We start from the raw sequence: 27,645 nt of genomic DNA on the forward strand, positions 1-27,645 counted from the left end.
TTATTTCGCTGTCGGCGTGTTGACGCGTGAATTTGGCGGGGAGGCACGCGCCCAGGTTCAATATCGCTAAATCCACGACAACATCAATATTTGCACGGCTGGCTTTCGGACGTCACAAGTCAAGTTGCGACAAAATCGTCCATCTCGAGTCATCTACCACAACCTCATATTGAGTCGGATCATCTCCATATTGCATCGCTAGGGTCCTCTGGCTTTGCGCTTTTCATGGGCCCTTGATTATCTCGCAAGTCGCGCTGTACTGGCCGCTCCAGGCGCGACTCTCAAGATGCCTGACATCGACCCTGCGGCTTTGAGCCGTCCCTCTGGCATCTCGACCACACCTATTTTACCTCCAAAAACTATCGGCGCATCGGCGCAAAGTGTGCCCAAAGTGTCCAAGAGCAACCATGTACCCGCGCGGATTGATCTCGAGCCATTGTACACGGCGCTCAAGCTGGCGATTGGCGAGCATTGGGGAACATATAAAGAGTCTATCAGCCTTTTTGTGATGGGTTAGTATATACTCCCGTTGTCACCTCGCGGGCTTCAATTGTATAAGCCCAATTGCGCAATTATCGATTTACTGATTGTTCTCCATACAGGCCAGCTGAACCAAGCCGAGTTATCAGCACGGATCGACAGTTTCCTAGTTACACCCAGCGGCGAAATAGAGCATCTTCATAATCAACTTATTGCGGCAATATATGGAAATGTCACCCGAGAAATGCCAGATCAAGGCGTGGCCAGCTGGGTCAGTGCAAATGATAAGCCTACAACAGGGGCTGGGAGCAAACCAGTTAGTGGAGATGCGGCGGAACAAAGATTAAAAACGGAGGTCATGCAATTACCAAGTCGAGATCGAAGGCGGCTGAAAGATCTAAGCCAAAACGATGTGAGCAAACTTCAACTTCAGCTCTTTACTCCTATTTCTTTAAAATTCAGTGTATTGACAATCACGCTCAGTTCGACCCATTCATTGCATTACAAGATCTGTTTGGAGATATGCGACGGCAGAAGCCTTCAAGAGCTCCAGAAGCTGTAACCCCGGGCGCTGGGGGGTTAAGCAAGACAAGTACGTCCTATTCCTGCTTATTTCTGCTTATATATGGCCTATCTTTAGATGACTATACTGACACCACTCTAGACTGGGACATTGAGATTCGTAAAAGATACGCCCACCCATTGGCCTTAGAGTCAGGGGAGTTTCCAGACCCATCTACTATTGAAACTCGGATGCTTCCCATTTGCTACGAGACTGGGCTTGTCTCCGGACATGCGCAAGATGCAGCTTATTTCATGTCTGTAGCTACGGAAACATTCATAAAAGAAGTTCTTTCTTCTATTTTCAGCAAAACGCGTAGTAATGGCCCAGGAACCACTGGAAGCGCTGGAACTGGAGGAGGTTCGACTTGGATTCAGTCCCATAAGTATCGAACTCAATTAGAGAAAGAGGAGGAGGCTTTCCTACGAGGTGAAGTAGTAAGAGACAAGAATGGACTACTTCCCACGGAAGCCAAAGCTGCCAGCGAACGGGGACCCCTCGGGATGGCCGATGTTAGGACTGCACTCGAACTGGGCGACTGTGGCCTCGGCCAGATGCCGGTGGTGATGCGGCAAATTTTGTTTGGATACCGTGAGGGTGAGCTGGAGGCGTGGGACGACTTCTCTTGGCCTGAGGGTTATGATGGCGGTAGAATCCTCGGCGAGGATATTGATGGAGATCTAGAGATGGCAGGTGTCAATGGTTCCAATGGGGTCAATGGAGTCAATGGACACTACGATTTGCCTGGAGAGGTCGATGACTTTGGCTGGGAAGGAGGCGAACCTGAAAGCAGGGCTGCCCTCGATAATCTGCTGGATTCCTGTCTGGCATGAGGCAGGATTTTGTTATGTTGGCTAGCACGGATGGCGTTGCACTGGAGGGGCTTGTTTTGGTTTCGACGGAGCGTTGCATGGCATGGAAGGCGTCTGCGGTATTGAACATACGTTTTACTCATTGTATAAAGCCGGACTAAAAAGAGGGTATGGAGGAAGGAGGCGTCTTCTGGATGGCAGGAATTATGTACGCAGACGGCACGATACCCTGGATTTGTTGGTAGAAGCCAATGGTTCAAATGGCAGTAGCAGTACATAAGATTCAATTGGCAAGTTGTCTTTGTTCTTGAATCTTGATATTCCTTGAAGCATATGATAGTTTTGAGAATCATGTGTGGTTGAAAACAGTCCCGGCATTGGTTTCCTGATCCCTGCTCGTTTCGCGACGGCCTCACCTCAGCCTTGTGTTGTGCGGTCAGTGCCTGAAACGGAGCCTTCTGATCCTCCCCCGAACACTTACGAATCACTCTCCTCCCATTTTCCTTCTCAACTTTTCCGAAGGATTTGATGCGTAGAAGCTCTGCCAAATATGTCGATCGTTATTGACAAGATCCTCGCGGCCTCGCCAAGTACGGAGCGGGGTCGGCCAACTCAGCTCTCATCAGACCCCAAGGGAGAGCGCATTGCTTATGCCGTGAGTGTGCCAGGTTGGCAACCCCTTGAATATCTGCTGATCCGCCCTTTCAGTCAGGCAAATCTATCTTTCTTCGATCCATCGACGAACCCTCTCTCAGCAAACAATACACTGACCACACAACCTCGACTACGGTGGCACGCTTCTCCCCCTCCGGATTCTACGTAGCTTCTGGAGATGTCTCCGGTACGGTAAAGGTTTGGGATGCGATAGAAGGAGTCAATACAAAGGGTATCTATTTGCCCGGTCTTCCGTCCAACCTCAATTACTGATTAGTTCCAAGGCACCTACCAAATCATATCTGGACGAATCAACGATATTGCTTGGGATGGAGACTCTCAACGCATCATTGCTGTTGGTGACGGGCGTGAGAAGTTTGGCCATTGCATAACTGCGGATAGCGGTAACTCCGTAGGGGAAATCAGCGGACACTCTTCAGTCATTAACTCAGTATCGATCCGCCAGCAACGACCTCTACGAGCAGCTACGGGTGCCGACGATAGCAGTCTAGTCTTCCTACACGGGGCGCCATTCAAATATGCCACAAAGCTTGGAGGACTGCACAAGGGATACCTTTATGGTGTGGAGTTTTCACCGGATGGAAACCATCTCGTCAGTGTTGGTGCAGATCGTAGGATACAACTATATGATGGCAAGACCGGGGAAGCCACGGTGCAGATTGGTGAGGGAGAACACAAAGGAAGCATATTTGGGGTTTCTTGGGCGAAGGACTCGAAGCGTTTTGTAACGGCAAGCGCAGATCAAACAGTTAAGATTTGGGACGTGGAAACTGGAAAAGCTATCCAGAGCTGGCGACTCGGCGGGGAAGGAAACGTTAGTATTCCTGATCAGCAGGTTGGAGTGGTATGGCCTGCAGGACGTAGTGATGGCATGGTAATCAGCTTGAGCCTGGCTGGAGATCTCAACTACCTCGCCGAGGGAAGCCAGAAGCCTACCAGGGTTATCCAAGGGCACAACAAAAGCATCACTGCCCTTGGCTCTAGTCATGATGGAAAATCTCAAACTTTCTGGACAGGCAGCTTTGATGGTAGAGTCTGTTCTTGGGATAGTGCCTCGGGCCTTGGCTCAGTGGTTGAAGGCAGTTCGCACACCAACCAAGTAGCAGCCTTCACCACTACACCCGATAGAGCCTATAGTGTTGGCTGGGACGACACTCTGCGGATTGTTGACACAGCTGGAAAAACTTTCCTTGGAGAAGCGGCTAAGTTGACTGCTCAACCTAAGGGAACGGCATCCGCAGAAGGTCGACTCTTCGTTGCTACTGCTTCGGGAATAGACATCTTCTCCAAAGATAGCTTGGTGGGGACATTCCCGACCAAGGAGTTTACCCCTACGGCTATTTCAGCACATGGATCTCTGATTGCTGTTGGGACCGACCAACACGCGGTGCATATCTACACGGTCGATTCAAGCAACAAGCTAAATGAAAAGGAGAAGTTGGAAAACTCAGCTCCTATGATTACAGCCCTCGCCTTTTCACCAGATGGATCACTTCTGGCAGTTGGTGGCTCTTCTGGAAAGATCATTGTCTATAACACTGGCTCTTGGGACATAAAGACTGATCGATGGTCTGCTCACACGGCGAGAGTCTTGAGCATTGGTTGGAATGCAGAGGGAACACATGCTGTGAGTGGCGGTCTGGATACCAATGTCTTTGTTTGGAGTCTGGCATCTCCAGGCAAGAGAGTCAAGGCAGCAAATGCTCATAAGGACGGCGTGTTTGGGACATGCTGGCTTGATGGTGGAAAGAAAGTTGCTAGCACTGGTGGGGATGCTGCATTGAAGATATGGGATGTTTCCAAACTCGAATAGAAAATTGTTGAGAACGGCACTGTTACCACTCACCGATAGACGTTTCCATCAATACTACGGAGTATTGATAGGTTTACCTGCTTCAACGAATCAGGCCCTCCTCGTTTCCTGGGGACGCCGACTGCGTTAGATTCCTAGGAAGCACAGCACATCGAATGAAAATGAATAAGGAGCTTTTCTCTTCTGGATTATAAAGTGAAGCATGGCCAATATTTTGCAGGCGAATAAATATTGGTGGTAACCTAGTGCCAGATCCCCTGCATTGTCTCTTGATGTATAACCGCCAGGGGTTGCCGCCACGAGCTGAGCCGGGAGACGCTTCAACCTCACTCGAAACATCTCGTTGATTGGACCACCTTTACAGATTAACAACTTCACCTTACAATCAAAGCAGACCTCCCAGGACAATGGAAGCTCGTCTACCGACTTGTAGAACCCTGCCTTTGTCTATCTGCAACAATGTTACGGGTCAGGCCATAGAGCTTCTTTGTATTGTGGCCTTTGATACCAAAAATGGATCAAGGACAACCGACTAATATATATACGTACATGTTCCATTGAATCAATAGCCTTCACTGATGACTGAAATATAAGTTCCAGGGCGTTTGCGACGTTCTCGACGCTTTTCACCAGCTACGATACCAGCAAAACATCCACTTCTCAATTTACCAAAATGGATCTCTCCAATACAGCACACATAGAGCAACCTCAGCGTCACAACAGCAAGACATCACGACCTCTAAATCGCAGCACAACAACCAAAGTCCCTCTACGAACAAAACCCAACCTCTCCCTCCATATCCCACAGAATCCCTTTTGCCACTTCAAAGCAACGTCGCCATCACCAGCTCACAATGTTACTTCTCTCCGCCCCTCCATACCACGCCAGAACTCCGTGCAGACACGTTATATGAACATGCTGCTAGACCTTGACGCAATTCCTAGCCTACACAATATTTACGCATCCTTCTTCACGTGGATTCTACTAGCTGGCTTGTACGTACCATTTCTTTTGTCTCCCAGCTCTTAAGACATCATATCTCACAAGTCACCGAGCATGTTTCGATACCCTTAAACTTTTCTCAGTCCGAGGATATTGCTGCTAACTCTATACACAGCGTCATCTTCCCCAGTACATTCACCTCTCTCAATGCCCTCGGCGAGAATTCAACCATCGCATCATCACATGCCGCGACCGACATCCTGAAAGAAGTCAAGGACGTACCGCTCTTGTACATCGCAGCGTTCTGTTCCGGAATTGGAGCCGCGGGTATGATATGGCTCTGGGTGCAGTGGCGAGCCAATTTCGTCTGGCTCCTCAACCGCATCTTCTTGCCCGGGTGCTTGAATAGTTTTGCGGGGCTGATCTCAACGTTGACTAATGTGTATTCGCAGCATGGGGGCAATTGGAGCGTCACGGCTTGGGCTACGGCTGCGGTTACGGGTGGGGTTATGGTTATCACGGGGGGTCTGTTTGCCTTGTATAATTTTTGGTTGTTGGAGGCGGTGAAAAAGAGACATGAGTTGGAGATGGGGCAGTGGAATAAGGGGCACGGATATGAGGGGGGTATGGACAAGATTGGGCGGAAAACTCATGAGCCCTTTGAGGAATCAGGCAGTATGGTTTGAATTTTATATAATAAACTTGCAGTTAGGAAAGGTTAGCGTTCTTTGGAAGACCTGGGTAGATTTGGGCTCTTTGAAGGATCAGAGTCGCTTCGCTACAAGGAAAAGTAATACCTTTGATCAAAATCCATTTATCATTTATGTTCTCCCTGTATATGAACAAGACCGCCGACTACAACGGCTTCGGTCAGACTTTGGAATATGAAATAATAACGGTAGGTCAATTGACCCTAAATCAGAGAAGGCCGCTTCCAGAATAATGAGGCCTTCCCAAACTCCATCAACGCCAACGCTATGCAGGATTAACTTTTTTGTTCATTCCTCACGGCATTCCTACCATCAACATTTCTAACATGCCACTCGTCTGGATTGCTTGCTGTGACCTCTCAACCTCCTTTCGCACTCGGCGATGCAACAACCTGGTCATCTGCACTAGTTCAGAAGATCCGCCAAGATGTTCAGAGTAGATGTCCAAGAGTAGTAATGCAGCATCAACACATATGCTGACGTACCGAGGATCTGTGATATGCTTGATGACCCATCTGAAAATTGGCTGAACGGTAGCTTCATCACGCCCTTGCAACGCTGCTCTCATAGCACTCCTATGTCGCAACGCTGTGAGCAGGGTGAGGACCGTAACTGATGAAAGTCCTCGAGAAAGCACCTTGTCCAATGCTTGTGAATATCTCCCTTTGCGAAGATCATTCTCCCAGATAGCTTCCGGCTTCCCCCTCCCACGTTTGTTGCCCTCGATTATGACGTCGGCGCCTTCGCCCATGAAGTCCATACCCCTGAGCCTTTTCTCAACTCCCCTTGTTCGCTTCTTTTTGTTCTTCTTGTCATATTCCTCTAGTGTTCCTTCTAAGAGGGCTTGCATTTCCTTCGCCCTTTCCCGCTCTTTGACCTTCTGCTGACCCGACAATCGCGTCTTAATTGACAAAACACCAGACTGCATACCCACAACCAAATGTTTGTCCTCGCGGTTGGCTCCTGCGCTTATAACATTGACAGATAGAATGGGAGCGGGATACTTGGAACCGGCAACAACATTCCAGCCTGTAACCTCGAACATCTTGACGTGGCCATCCAGACCTCCACTAACAAGCCTGGTTCCATTTGATGCCAGGCACAATGAAGTGACTGTTTTTTGGTGGTTTTTGAGCAATTGTAGAGGTTTTCCAGCTACCAAATCGAGGACCGAAATCTGGTTGTCGGCAGAAGCTAATACTGTTGTTCCAGATGGCATTGGTAGGACTGCCTCAATCGGCGCAGCATGTTTGAAGATCATTGCAGCTCTGGTCGGTATCCTGGGATCCCAGAGTCGGACCGTCTCGTCGTAACTCCCCGTAACAATCATATTCGACATAGTCCCTGGCATGAAGCTCCCACTCCGGACATAATCTGAGTGTCCGATAAAAGTTGTCGTGCTCTGTTGGCTTGGTAAATCCCATAATCGAACAGTGCGATCGTCACTGGCGCTCATGAGTGTTGTCAACTCAGTTGGCGAGAACTTGGTCGTCCATACTGGCTGCTTGTGTTCCTCCCAGGTCTTCAAAATCGCCCTTGAATTCACATCAAACACCTGGATCTTGCCAGTCTCATCGCCAGCTACCATAACCCGGCCATCTCGTCGAATCTCTCCACTGTGTGCTATATCTGAAAACCGAGTGAAGGTCTTGACCAGTTTTCGCGTGCGAATGGAGAATACCTGCACTCGAGTGCCGGTAGTGACCGCGAAATAGTCATTGTTCGAAGGAAGTAAAGGATTGCTCGGTGGGGGTGGGAAAGAGATATGCGTTACTGGCGATTGAGAGGGAACATTTTGTGATGATCTGAAGCCTTTCCAGTATTGTTGTTCGGGCGTGATAGGGGATGGCCCACTGGGGAGCTTCACCTCCTGAAGCTTTGTTATCGGAGCCGCCATCTTGTGAAGAACATTGACAGTCGCGAAGGTTGCAATGTGAGGGACGGCGCAGAGAACTGGTTTTGAGGAACAAAAAAAAGTCAAACACCTCGGGGAAGGTTATTTTTCACGGGAGCGCTAGTACGTATAGATACTAGCGCAAGCTTAAAGTTTCCCTGGAGAAGATGGTCATCACGTGACAAAGATATTGTAGATAGATGCCTCGTCGCCTTGCTTGGTCACATATTAGTCATCCATCAGTTGCAACTTGCTTGACCAAGCTGACTGCATCTTCTTTAAGACTAGTGCCGCTCCTTAGCGGATTTGTCAGCCTACAGCCAGAAAAGGCTTTCCTTCTCGCCTCTCAGGATCTGACTCTGCCTCCTTCATCCCCACTGTCGACAGTCGACAACACCACGACCCATCATCACGGAAGACAACTATCCCATCAACTTATTGCCTGTCGCATCACTGGTGCTTACTTGTGGCATCCCGCTCGTTCAGTGTGGCTTGGAAGAAGGGGTGGACACAACGCGAGGGGGAAGAATTCAATTGTTGTCGTAGTGAATGAGTTTGCTATTGTCGTGGAGGAGCCAACAATCAGTCAAATCAATCCAGAACGTCGCACAGTCGCACATTGCAGCTAGCTGCAGTCTTGTACATCATTTCTTTTCTTTGAGAGCATTGTTCGTTTCACGCGAGTTACCTCAGTGATTGCAATCAGATTTCATTTCACCTCGTTCTGTCGAACGGAAAAAGAAGAAGAATCTTGATCTTGCAACGGTCGCATTCACGAACCAATATACCTCTTCCTTTCATTTGGACCGCTGATCTCTGAGCACTTGCTTGTGTTCTTAAAGTGCCTTGGGAGTAGCTCCACTTTGTACCTCTCGAACAGGAACCCCAACGACCCTCGACCTCGACACCTACACTACAATCTGACATCATGACGTCTTCAGTATTCTTCAAGTTCAAGTCCCAGAAAGAGCCATCTAGAGTGGAATTTGACGGTACTGGTATCTCCGTATTTGAGCTCAAACGTGATATTATCATCAAGAGCGGCCTTGGTGACGGAACAGACTTCGATCTTGCGATCTACAATGAAGATGGCAACGAAGGTAAGCATCCAATGAGTATCAGATCAATGGTCAACTAACACCTCTCCAGAATACGATGATGATACTACCATCATCCCCCGCTCCACCTCTATCATTGCTCGCCGGCTGCCACCCATCAAGCCAGGAGCAGGCAGAGCCGCCAGGTACATGTCAGGTAAAATGCCGGTGAGCGCCAAGAACTCTTCACGAAAGGAGCAGTCAGCAAGCAAGACAATTGCAAAGTCGACTGTGAGCACAAATGGCCTTACACAGATGGATGGTGCTATGACGGAAGAGCAGCGGATGGCAGCCATGTTTCAAGCCCAGAGCGAACAATGGTCTGCGCAGCAAGAAGAGATGGCCAAGTATGTTCCCCTACTCCGAATACTACAACTATACTAACGTTACCAAGTCAAACCCCAGTGTACCGACCAGGTGCCAAGAAGGGTCAACTTCCCCCCAACGTACCAGACCACGAGCCTCCTACAGGATACATCTGTTATAGGTGTGGCGAGAAAGGGCATTGGATTCAAGTCTGCCCTACGAATGACGACCCCAACTTCGACAACAAGCCAAGAGTCAAGCGTACAACTGGAATCCCGAGGTCATTCCTCAAAACTGTGGAGAAGCCTGTGGCGCTGAGCAACGATGGCACGACGGATGATACAAAGCCTCCGTCGGGTGTTATGGTGAATGCAGAGGGAGAGTTCGTGATTGCAGAGCCAGATAAGGCATCCTGGGAAAAGTTTCAGGCCAAGACCAAGTCCTCGGCTGCTGCGCAAGAGGCTGCTGCTTTAGGAGATAAGGAACTTCAGGATAGAGGACTGGAGTGTCCCATCGACAAGAGAATATTCATAGATCCAATGAAGACGCCTTGTTGTGAGAAGACGTACTGCAATGATTGCATTACTAATTCACTTATCGAAAGCGACTTCACATGTCCTGGATGTCAGACTGATGGAGTATTGATTGATGATCTAAAGCCTGATGACGAGACATCTTCGAAGATAAAAGCATATCTGGAGGAGAAGAATGCCGCGAAGAAGGAGAGGGAAAGATCTAAGAGTCCCAGCGTAAAGCCCGAAAGCCCTTCTGCTGCGGCAGAGAAGAAGGCCACGCCGGCATCACCACCGCCAAAATCGCCAAAGTCACCTGTACAGACCAAGTCCCCGGAGCAGTCCAAATCACCGAAAGCGGAGGCGGCCACCGTAAAGGAGGAAAGTTCGAAATCCAAGAAACGTCCAGCGGAAGAGCTACTCGAGAATCCCAAGATCCCCAAGGGCCCCAAAGCCATGCAGCAACAAGAAGCGCAGAAGCAGGCCATGTTGCAGCAGCAGGCAGCCATGATGAATGGGATGGCCGGTCTCGGCGGCTTCCCTAACATGCCCTTTGACATGTCAGGACAGTTCTTTGGCGCCAACGGCTTCGGCGGGATGCCGATGATGAATGGATTCGGTATGGGCATGCCGAATCCGATGATGATGAACCCCATGATGGGAGGCATGAATGCATATGGAGGATTTGGGGCTATGAACGGCATGAATGGATTCGGCGGTGCCGGCTTTGGAGGGATGGGGAACATGGGCGGCATGATGGGTAACAACATGGGCAGTGGAGTGCAGGCCAACGGGGCAGGAGCCGCTGGAGGGTTCTCGAATCAACAGAAGACCGTCTTTGCTGAGCCTCTACCGAACGAAGAAGACAATGCGTATTTCCGTCAGCCGGTCAACCCGCATCGCCACCAAGGCCGACAACGAAGAGCCAGACCGAGCGACTACCGAGAGCTATAGACGGGGTTAGCTATTCTCTTTTGGCGGTTTCTCTCATCTCAGCGAGTATCAATCTTCGGACTTGGGGTCGGTATGGATCGACGATCCTCTATCTCTCTCTCTCTCTCTTCAGCATGGCGATGGCGTTTATGGGGGGCGGCAAGGCGGCGCACACGGGCTTGTATCTACGGACGGGGTTTCACGGTATGGAGATAGATGTGGGACGGACCTGCATCCACAAACCTGTATTTTCTGAACCCTTTGACTCTCGGAGGTGGAAGCTCCTGAGCCATCATCAATCATATTCACGGATTGGGCTGTTATCTGATTAAGGACTGTTTTTTTCTCGGGGAGGGGGGCCCGCCAGCAGCATTCGCGCGGGGTCATAGCGAGATAGTAGATACAGTATAATACCTAGAATTCGAAATCTTCCATCTCCACCATGCTTGTTTTTGTGTTTTTCCGTTTCCCCAAATCTGCTGTTGTGCTACTGAATGACGTGTGCTGGTTGATTGAATGCTTGACTGATCCTCCTTACCTGCATATTTTGGGCCCATATTTTTCATGTCTTGTCTCAAAAACGAAAAAAGGGGGGGAAACGTAAGGGGCAGCCAGCAGCGATCGAAACATCTCCACGGTTTCGGTCGTGCAGTGTGGAGATTTTCGTACCTACGCAGGTACAGCATAGCACAGCATAGCATGGTACCGTACATCTTAAGCAGTACCTATGTGACCTAAGGTACAGTACCTTATGTATGTATCTAGCCTCCCTTATGTCCACCCGGATGTACGATCCATCTGAAAATCATCCCTTCAATGTTCAGCCAGTTCCTTCCTTTCCATCCCTAAGATAGGTAGCAAAAGAAAAAGGAAAAAAAAAGAAAATATAAACGCCCCCCAAAATCCCTACATACGTCTCGGAAACGGGCCGTTGTTGGAGTACCCATGTCGTTTATTGGAGGGAATGGGGTCCGGTCCCGAAACCTCGGGTTGTTTGGGGGCTGCTGCTGCTGCTGCTGCTGTGGGATGCAAGGGGTGAGTTGATGGATGGATGGATGGATGGATAGGGTAGTGAATGGTTGGTTGGTGGTTGGTGGTTGGTGTGGTTCATGTATTGAAATGTGAGATGATTTTACTTTTGTTCTTGTTCTGTTCTGTTTGTTTTTTTCTTCTTGGGGGAGGAAGGGGGGAGGAGGTTGTTAGAAATTGAGAACAAAACATGTAGCATAGCATCTTCTAGTAGCATTATTGCTGCTATTATTATTATAAAACACACACCTACACAAAAACTTGTTTATTTATTGTTAAGTATTACTCTACCTACTTGCTACGTAAGAAAGGTAAGGTAACTAAAGGTAAGGTAACTCGCAAACATCTAAGATTAGGTTTAGAGTTCAAGCGTAGACGAGTTCGAGTCGTAGGCTGCATGCAGGATTACATGATGGCAAGACAAGAGGATGTTGCCAGATGCAGACTACGAGGGAGCGATCTGCGGGGAAGGCGGATTGAGATTGTAAGACAAGAGAGGGGAGAGTGATGGCATTGGCATGAGATGGGATGAGATGGATTACGAAAGGATGGTGAGTGAGTCCCTGGATGCGGGTCGGGAGGGCGGGAAGCAGGCGAGCGGATTGGTTTTTCTTTTTCTTTTTAACTTTTCTTTTCTTTTGCGCCTTGGGTTTGGGATGGAAAGAGAGTTGAGATGAGACGAGGGGAATGCGTGATGGGCGTTGACTAGGGGTTGCGGATCAGACAAGATGATGGAGAGATGAGCAAATGAGGAGAGACAAGAGGCAGAGAGACAGAAAGACAAGAGACAAGAGACGAGACACTCGAAGGAAACGAGAGACCAGAGACAAGGAAAGGAACAGAACCGGAGAGAAAGGGTAAAAGGCAAAGCAAGAAAGAAAAGGGGATCGCAGATGAATGAATCGTGAAAAAAGTGAACCATCAAACCAGCCCCACGTCTTCCCGGGACATCTGCCATCTGCCATGAATGAATCCCCTGGCTGCCCCAGCTTGACGGCTCCCCCGACCAATCACCCGTCGTCCCCGCTCCCGGCCACCAGAGTCCGGGGTAACAAGGTCCCATCTCTTCCCCCCATGTTACGAGTAATCCTGGCATCTTCTCATCTCTCATCTCTCATCGCTTTGCTTTCGTTCTTTCGCTCGTTCGCCCGCCGGTCCCTGGAAGCCCCCCCCAAAGCGCCAGAGGGGACAGCTGCTGCCCGTGAGACCGGGTTGCCGGGAGCGGACGCCCTATCCAATACATTAATCCATGGCGCATGTAAGTCGGCATACGTACGGTATGTAGGTACATGTATATGTACGACGCGCGCTGTGTGTATGTATGTATGTATGTATGTATGTATGTATGTATGATAATTAGTTGTGATTAAATATTCGATATTCTAGAGGCGATTTGTCAAGGAGCGGAGAGAGTGCACGAGAGAGAAAGTGTGTTAGTTATATAAAGTGCCTGGCCCTTCCCAACAACATTCTCATTGCTGTGAAATTCTTCTTCGTTTTCTCCTTCAAAGAAAGAAGTCTTCTTCCATCCAAGGACCCTGTCTGTCTCTCTTCTTACCAGAGCACTGGACAACCACCTCGTCTCGTCTCATCGCCCGCAAAGCCTCCCACCCCCTTCCGGAGCGAGATCCTCCGTTGTTTCCCGTCAACCGGTACGTGCATTCCTGTTAATACGGTTCTTGTTATGATTATCATCATGCTGACTCCTCTTCTCCTGGCAGCAAGCATAAACCAATCTCTCTCTCCCCGAGAATCCCCTCGGCCCACACCCGAATCCTCCCTATAGCCGCAACAAAGCCGGGATCTCAACGTCCGCATAGAAATACAAAGAACGGCTCCCTCCTCCCCCCGCATCTCTCGAGCCTTCCATCTTCCAGAAGAGAAAGACATCCATCCATACCTAGTCGGAAAGACAAAAAGAAAGAGCCAAAAATATGCCTTCCCAAGCACAAACCCCCCTCGCCATCCCCATCCCCCGCCGCCGCAGCCCCCTCCTCACAAACCCCGACCTGGGCCACGACCTCACGCTCTGCCTCTCGCGCACCCTGAACGGCAAAGCCAAGGAGCCGTACCTGTTCATCAACCGCGCCCCAGAGAACGAGTATGCGCCCCCGGCCCCGCCGCCGCCCTCGCCCGTCAACTTCCCGGCTGAGAGCTGGAGCCCCGCGTGTGCGGTGCGCAGATAGACGGGCGGGCGTGGTGGTGGTGGTGGGCGATTTCATGACATGATGGATGGAGAAAGGGGAGTTGCTATGGGGAAAGAAAGGGAGGGAGAGGATCGAGTGGTTGAGATCCTTGCTTCCTTGTTCAGGGGCCGCCGGCACGTGATTGGCGTTTGGACACGGCATTTCCTCCATCACAACAATCATCAATCATCCCTCTCAGCAGCAGCAGTCCCGAACTCCATTCCTACCATCCCAGATATATCATCATTCGACACTCACCGCCCACATCTCCCGCCATCTCCCATCCAGCCCACCAAACAAAATCCCCTCCCTCTCCCTCTCCCTCTCTACATCGGAAACTTGAAACGGCGTTCGAAAAGTCACTGCTTTGTTACCATATCATATCATATACCTTACAGGTTCAAAATTTTTTCTTTCTTTCTTTCTTTCATTATATGTCTATCTATCTATCTATTATCGATAAGGGTGGCTTTCTCTCGCCTTTTCCAAAACCTCCCCAAAAAATTCGGATCCTCGTGGGAGTTTTGGCTGCTTGTGTGTTATTGTGCTGGATCTGATTTGATCTGATCTGATTTGATGGGATTGGCGTGTGTGTTGCATGGGGAAGGAGAAAAGAAAATTGTTTTGACTTCGAGGGGAGAAGATTGTGCATATATTGAAAAAAGTGTTCTTGTAGGTAGTAAGAAAGAGAGAAAGAGCGAAAGAGAAGGGGGGAGAAGATTGTGCATATATTGAAAAGCTGTTTTTGTACCTAGGTAACAAGAAAGAAAGAGAGGGAGCGGGAGAAATACGAATGAATGAATGAGTTAATGAATAAATGGAATTATATTTTTATTTCTCCTACTTACTTCCATTAGGTATATCTACCTACTCAAAGTCTTTCTGTACCTATATCACCCTTTTTGCTCTCATGTCATGTCATGTCATGTTCATAAGCGAGTAGGGAAAGGGGCCCTCTTGTGCTGTACGATGTATAAGGTATAAACCCCAAACCTCGTCCTAACAAAGAAAGAAAGAAATCTCAATATCAATGATCAATATCTATATCAATATCTATATCTATATCCATACTAAAAAGAACCCTTGTTTATATATCATTACTACTTGTATGTATACCGGCCTAATCCCAAAACCCCCATCATCCTCTCCACGCAAAAACCCTCACCCCGCAAGCTTGGGATTGAAAGCCTCCGTACCTTACTTGGTGAAATATATCGTGATATATAGGTAGGTAGGTAGGTATCCTTTTCTTATTCTCTTCTCACTGTTTTATTTTATTTTTTAAACTGTATTTAACTTTTTGTCTTATGTTGAATTCAATCTATCCAGGTCTAGAATCGATGGATGAAATTGGAAGGAAGGGGATTGGTTGGATTTTGAATTTGAGTTTTTGAAGGATCTTGGGCCTTTTTTTTTCTGTCTTTTTTTGTGGGTTCTGGGGGATAAGGGATAAGGGATTAGGGATGGAGAGAGGGGGAGATGTGGTCGTGAAGATATCTTTGATCTTGATCTTGATCTGGATATGTGTGTAGGTATGGCATGCGGAGAGTGGGAAGGAGAGAGATAAGAGAGAGGATGGGGAATAAATAGGCGGAATAATCCTCTCTCTACTGTACCGCCCACTGCCTCTATCTTATAATGTCCATCCCTTCCCATCTCACTCATTCCTCTCCCCTCCTCTGTATGATCAAAGAGATAAGGAAGTTATCTATCTCTACACACCTACCTTACCTTATCTATCTGTTCCATTCCCCCTTCTATTCTTCCAGTCTTCTCTTCTTCTCCCCTTGCGTGCTCCAGCGGAGGGATCGCGAGACGGGAGAAAGGGATCGCGTGCTCCTCCTCCGCGGCGAGGGCACAGGGGAGCCGAAGACGGTTAATGGAAAAGGGGCTCCACCGATTGGGGGAAGGGGGCATGATCCGACGGGGCTGAAGTTCTCTGAACCACGGAGCGTGGACGGTGGATGTGTTGAGTACCTTTTCGATAGATACCTTGGATAGGTAGATAGAGATGGGAACTGGAACTGGAACTGTAGAACAGTAGAAAGGACCGCCGCATCCATGGTACGTACCTATTAAAGATGATTCCCACACTTTCCATTGTCCGTGGACAGCAAAGCAGAGAGAGGACCTTGGACCTTGGACCTTGGACCTTGGAAGTTGGAACGTGGAACGTGGTCCCGTACCATCCGGGTCGCTGTGCCTCGCCGTACGTATCCGTATTGCCCCACGGCCCACAACCGCACTTTCCACTTTCCATTGGCGCGAGCGACTATTTCTAAGCACAACGCCTTGGTGTCCTGAGGCTACTATCAACGAGGCAGCTGCACACCGCCCTAGCCCACATGCGGCATGGCGCGCGCCGAGGAGACAGGCAAAGACTGCACCGCGCCCCACACGCTGCACGCTGATTGGACCACCGCGGCGCACCAAACGGGCACAGGGAGGCGGCCAAATAAAAAGGGCGCGGCTTGTCACAGCGCTCGCTCGCTCTTCTCCCACACGTCATCTTTCCGTCATTTCTCCCATCGCCCACCTCTCTGATTCCGAAGCTGCAGCAAAGGAACTCCCTCACGAGAAAAAGAGTTCCCCCCAAGAGAGAGAGCCTCACGCCGCATCACGCCGCCCTTCACGCCTCTCGCCCTTCATCGCCACCAGAGCCGCATCGCTCTTCTTCCCCCCCCCCCTTTTCTTCCCTCCATCTTCTCTCCCCTATTATTTTGTGTCGTTGTCCTATCAGTGGCCCCGTCGCTTTGCCCGAAAGGAAGGAAAAAAAAAATAGGGAGGCCCAGACACGGGGGAAAATCAATCTCTCCCACCCAGACTCGATAAAGAGGCCTACGTCACTCCTTTTTTCTGGATCGACGAAACTCCAAACTCGAACCAAGAGACGTTGGTCCATCAACAAGAACCACTCTTCTCTCTCCCCCCCGTCTCGACTTGCTATTCAATATCATAATCCCCCCCCAAAGGCATATCCCTCGAGCGAGAGCCACACACAGATAGTCCCGCTCCCCGCGTTGCATGCCTTCATGCGCAGGTCCCGGAATCTGACTGCTCCTGCGCCATCCCATCCATGAGAATAAGCACCACCAACTCACTCGCCCTCGAACCCTCCCATCCATCCACACCTTGAGTCGGCCACTACTCGATCGCAATCCCAGGATTTTAGAAATCAGATCTGTTGAGAGAGCGCGGGCGTGAAGTACTTAGGGACCGTTCCGCCGTGCCTGCCTATAAATTTAAAGCGCGCCCGAGTGAGGTCATACCCTCTGACATCTGAACCATATCTACAATCCAAGCCCAGCTCCCGCCGCCTTCTGGTCGAACACACACTCGTCATTGTGTGTAAGCCACAATTGCTGCAAACCGCCAGATTTGCCTCTGCCCTCCGCCCGCCCCCCCAAAAAATTAACGAACCTCTCCAAATCCCACGATGGGCCAATCTCCCACAGAAACTACAACCCAGACCGACTCCAAGTCTCCTGTACAACCCAATGCTTCACCACCACAAGGTATATCTCCCTGTCCCCCTCAATGCATATCTTAATCTCGATAGTCTTATCTTTCTGCTATCTGTTTATGCAACCGACGTTTGGATGCTAACCCGTCTGAAAGATGCAGCGGCGCCGAGGCAAGATGACACAGTAAAGGCTGAGACGAACAATACAGAACCGCTCGCCCCCCCTCCTCGACCTGAACCTGCTGCGCCAGCAGTATCCAATACGCCCGACTACTTCTCTGTCGCCCACGGCACCCACCTCTCCTACGAAACAAACCCCTTCGAGAACTCCTTCGCCACTGGAGGTGCTGGGTCGACGCGTGGAGATCAGACACCCGGTGGGACAAAACTTCCATCGGTCGCGTCGCTCACTTCGCCCTCTGGTCTGCTCGGATCCGGCGCAACTCCAAACTTCTGGGGTAGCCTGCGCTCCGGTCCTCTCAGTCCGGCCATGCTTTCGGGTCCACAGAAGGACGACTACTTCAGCGACGGACATCATCTGCGAGGCGGATTCCCGACACCCAATGAGTCGGGTCTCAGATCTGGGTTGACGCCTGGCGGTGGTGGATCGATGTTCCCAGAGCCCAGCCCCAACTCGCAGGCTTTGTTCAACCAGCTCGCGGGGGCCGCGACCCCCGGGACTCTCGATTTTCAACGCACTGCTTTGAATGCGGCTGCGGCCCAGAGGAAGATGCCCCCGACCAGCCAACCGAGCGTAACATCGCAACCGCAAGAACTTCCAGCCACCCTGGACGTGAAACCCCAGGTCCCCGGCCCCTTCGATCAACATGACGCGAACGACGCAGCCAACGGCCTCTTCCTGCTTGCTCAAGCACAGACTCGCAACAATGGCTCTCAACAGACGAACCACTACGCGATGGCTTCGCAGATGCCCGTCCACGCGCACCCTCAACCAATGATGCCAATCGCAGGCCAGTCCGCAGAGACGTCGCCCAACGTGGCAAACCGAAACAATTCTTCTGTCAGCACAAATTCGGCCCGTGGCGTGAGTGAGATGAGCGGCCAATCTGATGAGAACGACCAACAGAACAGGCCGAACACGAGAGGCAAAAACAAGAGGTCGTCTACGCAGATGAGCCAGACCAACGGAAGACGGAAGGCGGACGAGACCCCGTCTAAGGCGCCCGCTGGAAAGAAGGGCAAGGGTAATAATGGACAGGCCACGGAAGCCGAGCAACAGTCTGAGGAAGAACAAGATACGAACAAGGACGAGTACAACTCGAATGGAAAGAAGATGACCGATGAGGAAAAGAGAAAGAACTTCCTTGAGAGAAATAGGTTGGTTTGCTCGTCCTCCCCACTCCCTGACGTAGCACTAACATGACCCTAGGGTTGCCGCATTGAAGTGCAGACAACGTAAGAAGCAGTGGCTTGCAAACTTGCAGCAGAAGGTCGAGATCTTCAGCACCGAGAACGATGCGCTAAGCGCCCAGATTCAATCGTTGCGGGACGAGGTGGTCAACCTCAAGACACTCCTCTTAGCCCACAAGGATTGCCCAATCGCCCAACAGCAAGGTCTCCAAGGCATGATGCAGGAGCATGTTATGGGCGGGTACGGTGCGCAAATGAACCCCTACGGCATGGCTGCGGCCATGAACAACCAACAGGTCATGGCAAGTCAACAAGCTATGCAGGGACGCCGATACTCATAGCCTCGGGCGAGAGACGGTGAAAATTTCTGGGAGTTTTGGGTCTTAAAAGTAAGGAAGAGAGGATGGGAATAAAAGCATCCATCAGATTCAGTTCGTCATCATAAACCACCGCCTCATCATGAGTCAGGCTCATAGAAGGAAGAAGGAGCCTCGCATCACCCCACCTACGTCACATCAACATCACCGCGACTAATTAAGAATCGCACAATTTTCAAAAATTCGATTTCGATTTCGCTCTCGCTCTCGGGTTCGGCTTCCTTACATAGCGTGGCTCAAGAAAGAGGCACGCGAGGGGACAGGCATATTCGGCGCTCGGGCTCGGGATCAAAACAACAAACATTTATATGTAGACTATTTTATTCCTTCTCGGTCATTCCTTCTTCTTCCTGGGTTTGCACATGCGTGCATGGCTTGAGGGCCAGGTGGCCTCATGTACATATGGAATACACGCATGTTCATCAATTGAACTGGCCGGCGTACGGTTGCTTTTCGGTTGCTGGAGGGAGGTTATTGGAGTTGCGGCTGTAGTGGAGGAGTTGATGGGGAGGAGAGAGGGCGAGGAGAGAGCTTGTGTGTAGTATAAACGAACATGATAGTGGAATCCATCCAAGTTAAAACATATATGAGGAGTTCTTGACTGGTGAGATGGAGAGGAAATCACTGGACTTCAAGGGTGCTTTATATTGCTCACAAGATACTAGAAAAGGTACCATTAGATGTTGATCTTCGAGCAGCAAAACTAGGTAATTATAGGAAAGGGGAAAAATAGAAATAGGAAAGGTATACTATAAATTAAACCCCAGGTATTACCAGACAAAGGCAGCTGGTTCTTTCTAAACTGACTAATTGAATGTAAGAAAAGAAGTCCTTGGCCGGCCACAATAGCTTCTCTGCTTCACCCCAAATCGCACGCATGCATAGGGAAGATCGGCATGGTGGGATTGAAAAAGTTCCTATGATCTTTCAGCTGACGTTGACAATGGTCTGTTATATGGGGTTTAACACCCTTTTCTACGTTGTTTACCTTGTCTATGTGTTCTCGGGTTCTCCCGCACAAGCCGTCGGGGCTCAATAAAGCTCACTCAGCATAGAGCCATGGAACGCTTTGACATGGAGAGACATATTTGACAAGGAATATTGTCGAGAGAATACAACAACTCTGCATCGAATGTATAATTACAATCATCAGCTATCAAGAACTCCCAATTGAAACAAGGCATATATCTCTTTGTTTTATATGTTCTCCCTTCGCTCCCTCCCCAGATCACAAGCTCTCCGCTTAGAAATGCTTAGCGCCGTTCCGCCCAGGAAACCGCAGGGATTCCGAAAAAGGTGTGAAGCGCGACCAGAGGCTCTCGCCATATTTCAGCCTCTATGATCCATCCCCAAAACACCACTTCTATACCTTCTCCTTCTTCAACTTGCTCATCGGCGTGCAGGTATCGCCCTTTCATACTGCTCGACCTCGATACCTACAGCGTCAGCCTCTTATAACTTTTATTGCCGCAGGCGGTACATATCCGTTCAGATTGCCACTGCATGATCTGTCACGAAATACTGCCCCTTCCGTCCTCACCCAACCTCGCCCGTCAGCCCGTCGCATCTCTTGACAACCGCCCGTACAGCTTCTCGATATGGCACCCCGTCACCGGAAGGACTTAGCGGCGAGCCGAAGACGGGTTGCGGACGAAGGTGACGAGGAAGGGGGTTTGGATGCCGGGGACCTGGACGATGATTCATTCAGTGAGGGGTCGATTGTAAGTGAGGAGGATGAGGTACATGAGGATGAGGAGGTGAGCACCGCTGAGGTGGCGTCTGCTACCTCTCCGGAGCTGCCAAGGGTCAATGGAAAAGCCAAACGGCCATCCCAGGACGAGAAGGCGAAGTCAAGCAATAGCCCCAAGAAGCCGGTTACAAACGGAGCTAGTGATATGGAAATGATGCTCAATGGTCTCAAGATATCTGATAAGAACGTCTCTGCGGAGGAAGTGCATTATGACGATCTCCGGGAGGACGCGGACCTGCAAGAACCTTCCCCGGCTGTTGTCGATTCAACAGCTCAGATGGACCGGCCGCAGGAGGCGCCCTACGAACGTCGGCGCAGGGAGCACGAGGAATACAAGAAGAAGAGGGATGCGGATCCAGCTTTTGTACCAAACAGAGGAGCTTTTTTTATGCATGATCATCGCCATGCTGGTCCTGCTGCCAACGGATTCCGGCCATTTGGGAGAGGTAGAGGGAGAGGCAAGTCGGGCATTGGAGGTCCCTATGCACCCATGAAGTATGTCCCTCTCATTCTACTCCAAGATGGAAGACTCCTATGCTAACAATCCTCAGTCAAATGCCCCAGCCATTCGAACCTACCGATGCTCCTTGGGCCCACGACATGCACGAGGTGATAACTCAACCTAGCCCTCGACCACAGCCAACAGGCTATATAAATGGCACGGCTGCTGCACGCATACCTGTGAAGGCATCGGCAGCTACACCTCCAAATCGAGCTCTCTCAACCACGAGGCACATTGGCAATGTTCAGATCCGGGTTTTCTTCCCGACAATGGAGAAGCCTTCTGTATTCCCGGGCGTTCCAGTCAAGCAATACACGCGCCTTCCAGACCACCGACCTCCTCTGCGCCGTGACAAGCCGGTTCGAATATCTCTCCCAGATCATCCGCCGCGGTACATCTTCCCTGCTGTTGACAGGTCTTTTATCTTCATCCCACGGGCAATGCGACCAAATCAACAAGGATTTGGCCGTGGCAGGGGCAAATCAGGACTCGGCTCCATTGGCCCATACTCAAGGCGTACGAGCGTGTGGGGTGGTAGTATGTACGGCAGTGCCTATAGCCCAAGTGTTGCCATGAGTCGCAGATCGTCACTTGCTCGGGAGGTCAACAGAGAAGGCATCGTCTCCCCAGCCGGGTCAGCGATGTCCCGACCACAGATGCCAATGGATGCGTCGAGACCGATCGTGAAACTGCCGCCAACAAGTCAAACTACACAAACACAGCCCCAGGCTCCAGCGGCCGAGCAACAGAACGGTCAACCACCGGCACCCGCATCGATTGATGACCTGCCACGACCACAGACGTACCCGCTTCCTCAGAAGCCAACATTCCGGGAAAACCGGCCGAACGCCATCCCCATGCATCAACCTCGGCCTCAGAAAACTGTTTCTGTTGCTGATATCGAATCACCCGCCACACTGTCATTCAACCCACCTCAACAGCATCAACAACCATTTCACCAGCAAGTTCCTATTCAGGTCAATGGTAACGGCTACCCACATGATTCTATGTTACATTCTCGCAATGCCTCTTATCCCAGCCAGGCCTCGACTGGTACTCCCTTATCACAGATACCGGAACGTGCCATCCATGCCCAGCCATTCCAGCCCAACCCGTATCAGCAACAACCTCAAACCTACTATCCTCAGCCTTACCAGGTTATGCAGCCTGCACAGGGTTACTATTACCCGCAGCAAGGCTTCAATCCATCAATGGGGCCATCTGCGGGTGCAGCTCCCTTCGCTCCTTCGCAACAACAACAACAACCACAGCCGCAGCCACAGCCGCCACCTTCATTCAACCAACCTGGCCAGCAGTCAGATGCCTCACAACCGGGTACGCAGAATCTGGTAGCTCAAGAAGTGAATGGCATGGTCTACTACTATGACGCGGCTCAGATCCCGGCGGTTGCAACTTTCCCGGCTTACCCAGCGCCTCAGCCGTATCCCATGCAGCCGGTTGGTGGAGTAGTAGGGATGGGAGGAATGATGACCCCTAGTCCGGATGGCTTCTACTATCCCCAACCTGCTCAAGGCGTCGTCTACTATCCGCAGTAGCGTGATCTCTTTGGCGGAGGAAATTTTGTTATAGTCCCTTTAATGCTTTCAGCGATCTCATTCTGCCACGGGTTTCATTGTGCGTTTTGGAAGCGTTGCTACCCTTTTGCCCTATTGCAACTTATCTGCAAAAAAAAAAGATGTCTGTGTTGGTCGACGCCTACTAAAGAAGCTGTCGGCAATCTCCCGATTTCCCGTCGCCCTGTGGGGGGATATGATTTGGGTGGCGGGCTCTGCAGCTACCTCCTTTTCAGCTGCTTGTGCCTTGTATCTTCCCCGTGATGTTCTGTCTTCGTTGTCGTGCGTGAGAGAAGATTTCTCTGGTCGAGACAGAGCCGCTGACTGTAGCCTTGGTCCCGGACGAGTAGAGTAGGAGGAGTAGTTAGGTAAATGAGAAGATTCAGTGGATGAATGATTGATTGACTGATTGACTGATTGATTGGATTCGGTGATGTGAAATTACCATTCCTTATCTGAATAATCCATCTACTGCCTAAACTGAAGTATTAAAGAGGTGAAGAGTGGCAAAGCGGTGATCTAATCGTAGCTAGTTTGGATGGTATTTCGACTACGGGCCCTATGATCGAATTGGGGATTTGGGGTGGATGTGGGATGATTTGATCAACTTCTGTGTTTCACTTCCCTTGTTATTGGTTTGACGAGCTGGAGGTGAATGTGAGATCTATGTTATACTGTCTCTTATATACCTACTATACGAGGAGTGACTGTCAGTCTTGAAATACCTTGAGAACCTAGGTACAGTACGGTATCTGGACGTAATCAAGCGAGCTCGGTTCCCCAGGTCGGTGATAACAGTACACCCTCTAACGAACCCCAGATATCGAGATGACCGACACAGTTGAAGAATAGGAATTACTATAAACTTGAGCCTCTTGATTGTGCTTCCTTGAGTCGTGTTGGATCTAGACTCTAGACTCGGCGGCCCCGGAAGGCTCTGGGTTTTGCCATCACTCATCGTCTATTTGCCTCGCTACAGCACCATCCCGTCCTGTACGTACCGTTCGCCTAATAGCTGACGACTCCGTTGCCTTAAGCTCTCCTCTCCTCTCCTCTCTCCTCTTATCGACTCACCTCACCTCTCCCCTCTTTTCCATCTCCCTCCTCTCACCAACCTTCCTGCATCAAACATCCACCGCCTGCCAACATCCCGGATCTTCCATCTCGACTGCTTCTGGGAAGCACCTCTTCTTCCGCCCGTCGAAGATCTCCAGATCCCAGGTCTTCGCTGCTCGGCCTTATCTGAGCCTTCTTCACGTCACCGCTGCGCTTGCATCACCGCTACCCAGGCAGCCCGCCGCCTCAACCCAACAGCCATGGCATCGGCTTCAGCGACCAATCCAGATACTCTGGTCACTCTGAAGATCAATATCGAGGGCAGCAATCGGAGATTCAAGCTTCCTCTTCGTGATCTGGGGGCCAGCACCCTCCCCGATAAGGTATGTGATAGTCCCACAAGCTCCGAAAGAGCTTCCCGGCCTGCCCTGCGGGTGCCGCATCTCTGACGACGATATTCTGTCAATTACCTTGTGCTGTCAACTACCTTACCTTGTGGGACCCAAGCTGATATGGTCTGGTTACGTAGCTGCGATACCTCCTCGCCATCCCACCGACCTCCGAGGCTATCTTCGAGCGTTACTCTGACAGCGCCGCTGCCTTTATCGTCCTCGACCCGAACAATACCTCCGTTTACAAACAGCTCTATCGTGCTGCTAAGGCAAAGCTGAAGCTTCGCCTCAAGGTCACCGTCAAGGATCAGGAGCCGGTCGTGCCAAGGCCAGCTACCGTTGAAGATGAGGCACCGAGCCTCGTGAGTGCTGAAGATGAGCGGCCTGCTATCCCACACTACTCATCAGCAACTCCTGCCCCAGCCCCACAAACCTCATCCCCACTCTCCTCCTCTGAGCCAACCAGCTTCCCATCCGTCAACGAACTCCAACGTGGGTTTGAGGAGCTGCTTATCAAATATCCTCGAATCAGCAGCCCCAGCTCTGCTTGCCCTGTGGTGAGCTCTAGCTGCCACAGCCAACCCAAGCATGAAGTCCCAAGCCCCTCGCAGCATCAGGCCGGCTCGAGCACTGAGATTGCTGTCACACGTGGCGCAGCAGCTCGCGATAAGTGGTTCGCCGAGCTCGCTGGCGTCTCCCACGAACGCCAGAATGCCGTCCGCAATAACACATACGTCTCAGCTCTCTCAAATATGAGCATCTTCTCCGTCTACTGCAACAACTGCAATCAAGCTATCCCAGACTGGCACTACCACTGCAGCACCTGTGATGATGGCGACTTTGATCTTTGCCAGACTTGTATCGATGAGGGTGTTCTCTGCAGTGGCGATGATCACTGGTTGATCAAGCGCTACGTGAAGAATGGACAAGTCATAAACAGCACGACTGAGATTATCGCACCAAAGCCTGCTGCTCTTGAACCAAAGACGACTCCTGTGGAACCCGAGGAGGAAGCTCTCATCGCTACTCGTACTTGCAATTCTTGCGTCCAAGGTCAGCATCACATGGAATTTCATCTATGGAATAATGCTAACATTGCTTTCAGAATTGCCGGAGGAGAACTTCGTCACTTGTACCTCATGCGAGGACTACGATCTTTGCATCCCTTGCCACGTCGCAGTGAAGCACGGCCACCACCCCAAGCACGCTTTCATTCCTGCAGTTGAAGACGCGAACCTTGATATGGTGTCGCAGGCTCTGCTTGCTCCTGGCCGCAACGTTGGGCACAATGCTATCTGTGATGGGTGTGACAAGTACATCTTTGGCGTCCGCCATAAGTGTCTCGACTGCCCAGATTGGGACTTCTGCTCGACCTGCATTGCCAACGCCGGTTTCATCCACCCCCGCCATCGATTTGTCCCAATCTATGAGCCTATTAATGATCCTGCAGCATCAACTCGAGCAATCGTCAAAAAGGCTCGCCATCACGGCATCTACTGTGATGGACCTCTCTGTAACACCGGCAATGGTGTTCAGTCATATATCCAGGGAGACCGATATAAGTGCGCAGTCTGCCACGATACCGACTTCTGTGCCAGCTGTGAGGCCAGCCCTTCAAACCCGCACAACAAGACCCATCCCCTCATCAAGTTCAAGACACCGGTTCGCAATGTCTCCGTCACCACTTTGGGCGATCGCGAGGATGGCAAGCCTGTACCGATCATGGGCGACCGACGCAGCAGCCACACCACATCCAAGGCTACTGAGACCCAAACTTCGTCTGTAAACGCTGCCACACAAGTCCAGACCGTTGTGGATCTGCAGCCAACAGAGACCAAGGCCGACGAACCACTTGAAGTCAAGGCCGAGGCTCCCAAGGTTGAGGCCAAGGTTGAGGCCAAGGAGCTTCCCGCAGCTGCTGTCAAGGAGGAACTGGTTGCTCATTACGTTCGTGATACCGTTGCGGATGGCACTGTCATGGCACCCAACACTGTCTTCGAGCAAACTTGGTACCTTCGCAATGGCGGCAACGCTCCTTGGCCCGCAGGATGCACTGTTAAGTTTGCTGGCGGTGATAACATGTGTGCTGTTGACCCCCATCACCCGGCCAGTGTTCACGAGCTTGTCTCTGCTGCTGAGAGTACCACCTGCTACACCGAGGTTGCTCCAGGTCAGGAGGCTGCTTTCACTGTCTTGATGAGGACTCCAAATAAGCCCGGCTCACACATCTCTTACTGGCGTCTTACGAGCCCAGACGGAGGCAAGTTTGGACGCAGACTCTGGTGTGACATCAAGGTCAGGGAGCCCGCTCTAGTCAAGGAGGAGCCTAAGGAGGAGCCTAAGGAAGAGCCTAAGGAGGAGATTAAGGAGGAGCCCACAGAGGATGCTGCTGAAGAGATCAAGGCTGAGGAAGGAAGCCAGATGATCTTCCCCAAGCTCGAGAAGGAATCGCCAACCACAAGCATGCATGAGGAAGCCCCGGCTCCTGCCTACGAGGCCCCAGAGGAGGTTGACGATTTTGAGGACTTCGTCGAGGAGGCTCTCGATGATGAAGAGACCGAGGATGGGTTCATGACGGATGACGAGTACGATATTCTCGATGCCAGCGACGAGGAATACCTCGCTGAGCAGGAGAAGGCTGCCAAGAAGTAAAGCAGCAGTCTTTTCTACAACTAGAGGGCGCGATTGGGAGTGGAGTACATGAAGGCGCAAGATTGTCAAACAAGCTCTGGATAGCCCCTGTATTAGGTGCTAAGGGGTATTCTGGGGTTTTTTTTCTTTTGTCAAAGGGACATGCGGGTTTTGCTCTTTGCTTTTGTGGTTAGCCAGGTCATTAATCATGACATCGACTCTCTCTTGATGCGATTCAAAAGGGCCCGCGACGCGTCGGAGGAGTCGAGTCCAACAAAGACGAATGGGTTCGGATCTCTTCTCAGTTTGCGTGGGATTGGTTCGGTAGTGCAATGGATTTGACTTCAATATGTGCTGTGCCGTGATATATCGTGCTTGTGAATGCTAGTCTATGTACTTGTGCTTGAAGCCTTGAATTGTTACGACTTGGAGATTGCTGAGTTATACGTTGAGTTATCGTATCGTGATGAATCCTTCTCTTTCTTGTAGCATCTACCTTAGTTTGTCCAGTAATTATCTCCAGCTACCTACCTCTCAGATCGCCCCACTCTCTTCCCCCTCCCAAAAAAACAAAAAT

At 50.7% G+C, this 27,645-nt stretch overlaps 11 protein-coding genes across 11 annotated transcripts; 8 read left to right on the top strand and 3 right to left on the bottom strand.

The window, feature by feature from the left end:
* Positions 1-130: 130 nt before the first annotated feature.
* On the top strand, positions 131-2,146 carry M430DRAFT_62726 (hypothetical protein). The gene is made up of 4 exons (XM_024869009.1): positions 131-512; positions 603-892; positions 964-1,072; positions 1,145-2,146. The coding sequence occupies exons 1-4, from the start codon at positions 287-289 to the stop codon at positions 1,873-1,875; spliced, it is 1,356 nt and encodes a 451-aa protein (XP_024725009.1). The 5' UTR covers positions 131-286; the 3' UTR covers positions 1,876-2,146.
* Positions 2,147-2,404: 258 nt separating this feature from the next.
* Positions 2,405-4,342, top strand: M430DRAFT_93223 (hypothetical protein; the record flags this gene model as incomplete). Its single annotated transcript, XM_024869766.1, has 3 exons — positions 2,405-2,509; positions 2,563-2,740; positions 2,793-4,342. The coding sequence occupies 3 exons, from the start codon at positions 2,405-2,407 to the stop codon at positions 4,340-4,342; spliced, it is 1,833 nt and encodes a 610-aa protein (XP_024725010.1).
* A 506-nt stretch (positions 4,343-4,848) lies between these two features.
* On the top strand, positions 4,849-6,075 carry M430DRAFT_154731 (hypothetical protein). The gene is made up of 2 exons (XM_024863256.1): positions 4,849-5,338; positions 5,461-6,075. The coding sequence occupies exons 1-2, from the start codon at positions 5,016-5,018 to the stop codon at positions 5,969-5,971; spliced, it is 834 nt and encodes a 277-aa protein (XP_024725011.1). The 5' UTR covers positions 4,849-5,015; the 3' UTR covers positions 5,972-6,075.
* A 215-nt stretch (positions 6,076-6,290) lies between these two features.
* M430DRAFT_14759 (hypothetical protein) lies at positions 6,291-7,892 on the bottom strand (the record flags this gene model as incomplete). The annotated part of the gene is made up of 1 exon (XM_024863074.1): positions 6,291-7,892. One exon carries the CDS (start codon positions 7,890-7,892, stop codon positions 6,291-6,293), a length of 1,602 nt encoding a protein of 533 aa, XP_024725012.1.
* A 925-nt stretch (positions 7,893-8,817) lies between these two features.
* M430DRAFT_14760 (hypothetical protein) lies at positions 8,818-10,758 on the top strand (the record flags this gene model as incomplete). The annotated part of the gene is made up of 3 exons (XM_024863075.1): positions 8,818-8,989; positions 9,039-9,333; positions 9,381-10,758. 3 exons carry the CDS (start codon positions 8,818-8,820, stop codon positions 10,756-10,758), a joined length of 1,845 nt encoding a protein of 614 aa, XP_024725013.1.
* Positions 10,759-11,617: 859 nt separating this feature from the next.
* M430DRAFT_154750 (hypothetical protein) lies at positions 11,618-11,929 on the bottom strand. The gene has a single exon (XM_024863258.1). The coding sequence runs from the start codon at positions 11,846-11,848 to the stop codon at positions 11,690-11,692; it is 159 nt and encodes a 52-aa protein (XP_024725014.1). The 5' UTR covers positions 11,849-11,929; the 3' UTR covers positions 11,618-11,689.
* An 877-nt stretch (positions 11,930-12,806) lies between these two features.
* Positions 12,807-13,163, top strand: M430DRAFT_154765 (hypothetical protein). The gene has a single exon (XM_024863260.1). It carries the CDS (start codon positions 12,841-12,843, stop codon positions 13,117-13,119), a length of 279 nt encoding a protein of 92 aa, XP_024725015.1. The 5' UTR covers positions 12,807-12,840; the 3' UTR covers positions 13,120-13,163.
* Position 13,164: 1 nt separating this feature from the next.
* Positions 13,165-14,264, bottom strand: M430DRAFT_154764 (hypothetical protein). Its single transcript, XM_024863259.1, has one exon. The coding sequence runs from the start codon at positions 14,133-14,135 to the stop codon at positions 13,572-13,574; it is 564 nt and encodes a 187-aa protein (XP_024725016.1). The 5' UTR covers positions 14,136-14,264; the 3' UTR covers positions 13,165-13,571.
* Positions 14,265-17,388: 3,124 nt separating this feature from the next.
* On the top strand, positions 17,389-19,127 carry M430DRAFT_46584 (hypothetical protein; the record flags this gene model as incomplete). The annotated part of the gene is made up of 3 exons (XM_024867858.1): positions 17,389-17,467; positions 17,601-18,753; positions 18,806-19,127. The coding sequence occupies 3 exons, from the start codon at positions 17,389-17,391 to the stop codon at positions 19,125-19,127; spliced, it is 1,554 nt and encodes a 517-aa protein (XP_024725017.1).
* Positions 19,128-20,493: 1,366 nt separating this feature from the next.
* On the top strand, positions 20,494-23,413 carry M430DRAFT_112336 (hypothetical protein). Its single transcript, XM_024861472.1, has 2 exons — positions 20,494-21,408; positions 21,465-23,413. The coding sequence occupies exons 1-2, from the start codon at positions 20,762-20,764 to the stop codon at positions 22,969-22,971; spliced, it is 2,154 nt and encodes a 717-aa protein (XP_024725018.1). The 5' UTR covers positions 20,494-20,761; the 3' UTR covers positions 22,972-23,413.
* Positions 23,414-24,080: 667 nt separating this feature from the next.
* On the top strand, positions 24,081-27,089 carry M430DRAFT_55003 (hypothetical protein; the record flags this gene model as incomplete). The annotated part of the gene is made up of 3 exons (XM_024868510.1): positions 24,081-24,428; positions 24,575-25,490; positions 25,543-27,089. The coding sequence occupies exons 1-3, from the start codon at positions 24,306-24,308 to the stop codon at positions 27,087-27,089; spliced, it is 2,586 nt and encodes an 861-aa protein (XP_024725019.1). The 5' UTR covers positions 24,081-24,305.
* Positions 27,090-27,645: the final 556 nt, after the last annotated feature.

The sequence above is a fragment of the Amorphotheca resinae genome (assembly GCF_003019875.1).
Source record: "Amorphotheca resinae ATCC 22711 unplaced genomic scaffold M430scaffold_1, whole genome shotgun sequence".
Classification (NCBI taxonomy): domain Eukaryota; kingdom Fungi; phylum Ascomycota; class Leotiomycetes; order Helotiales; family Amorphothecaceae; genus Amorphotheca; species Amorphotheca resinae.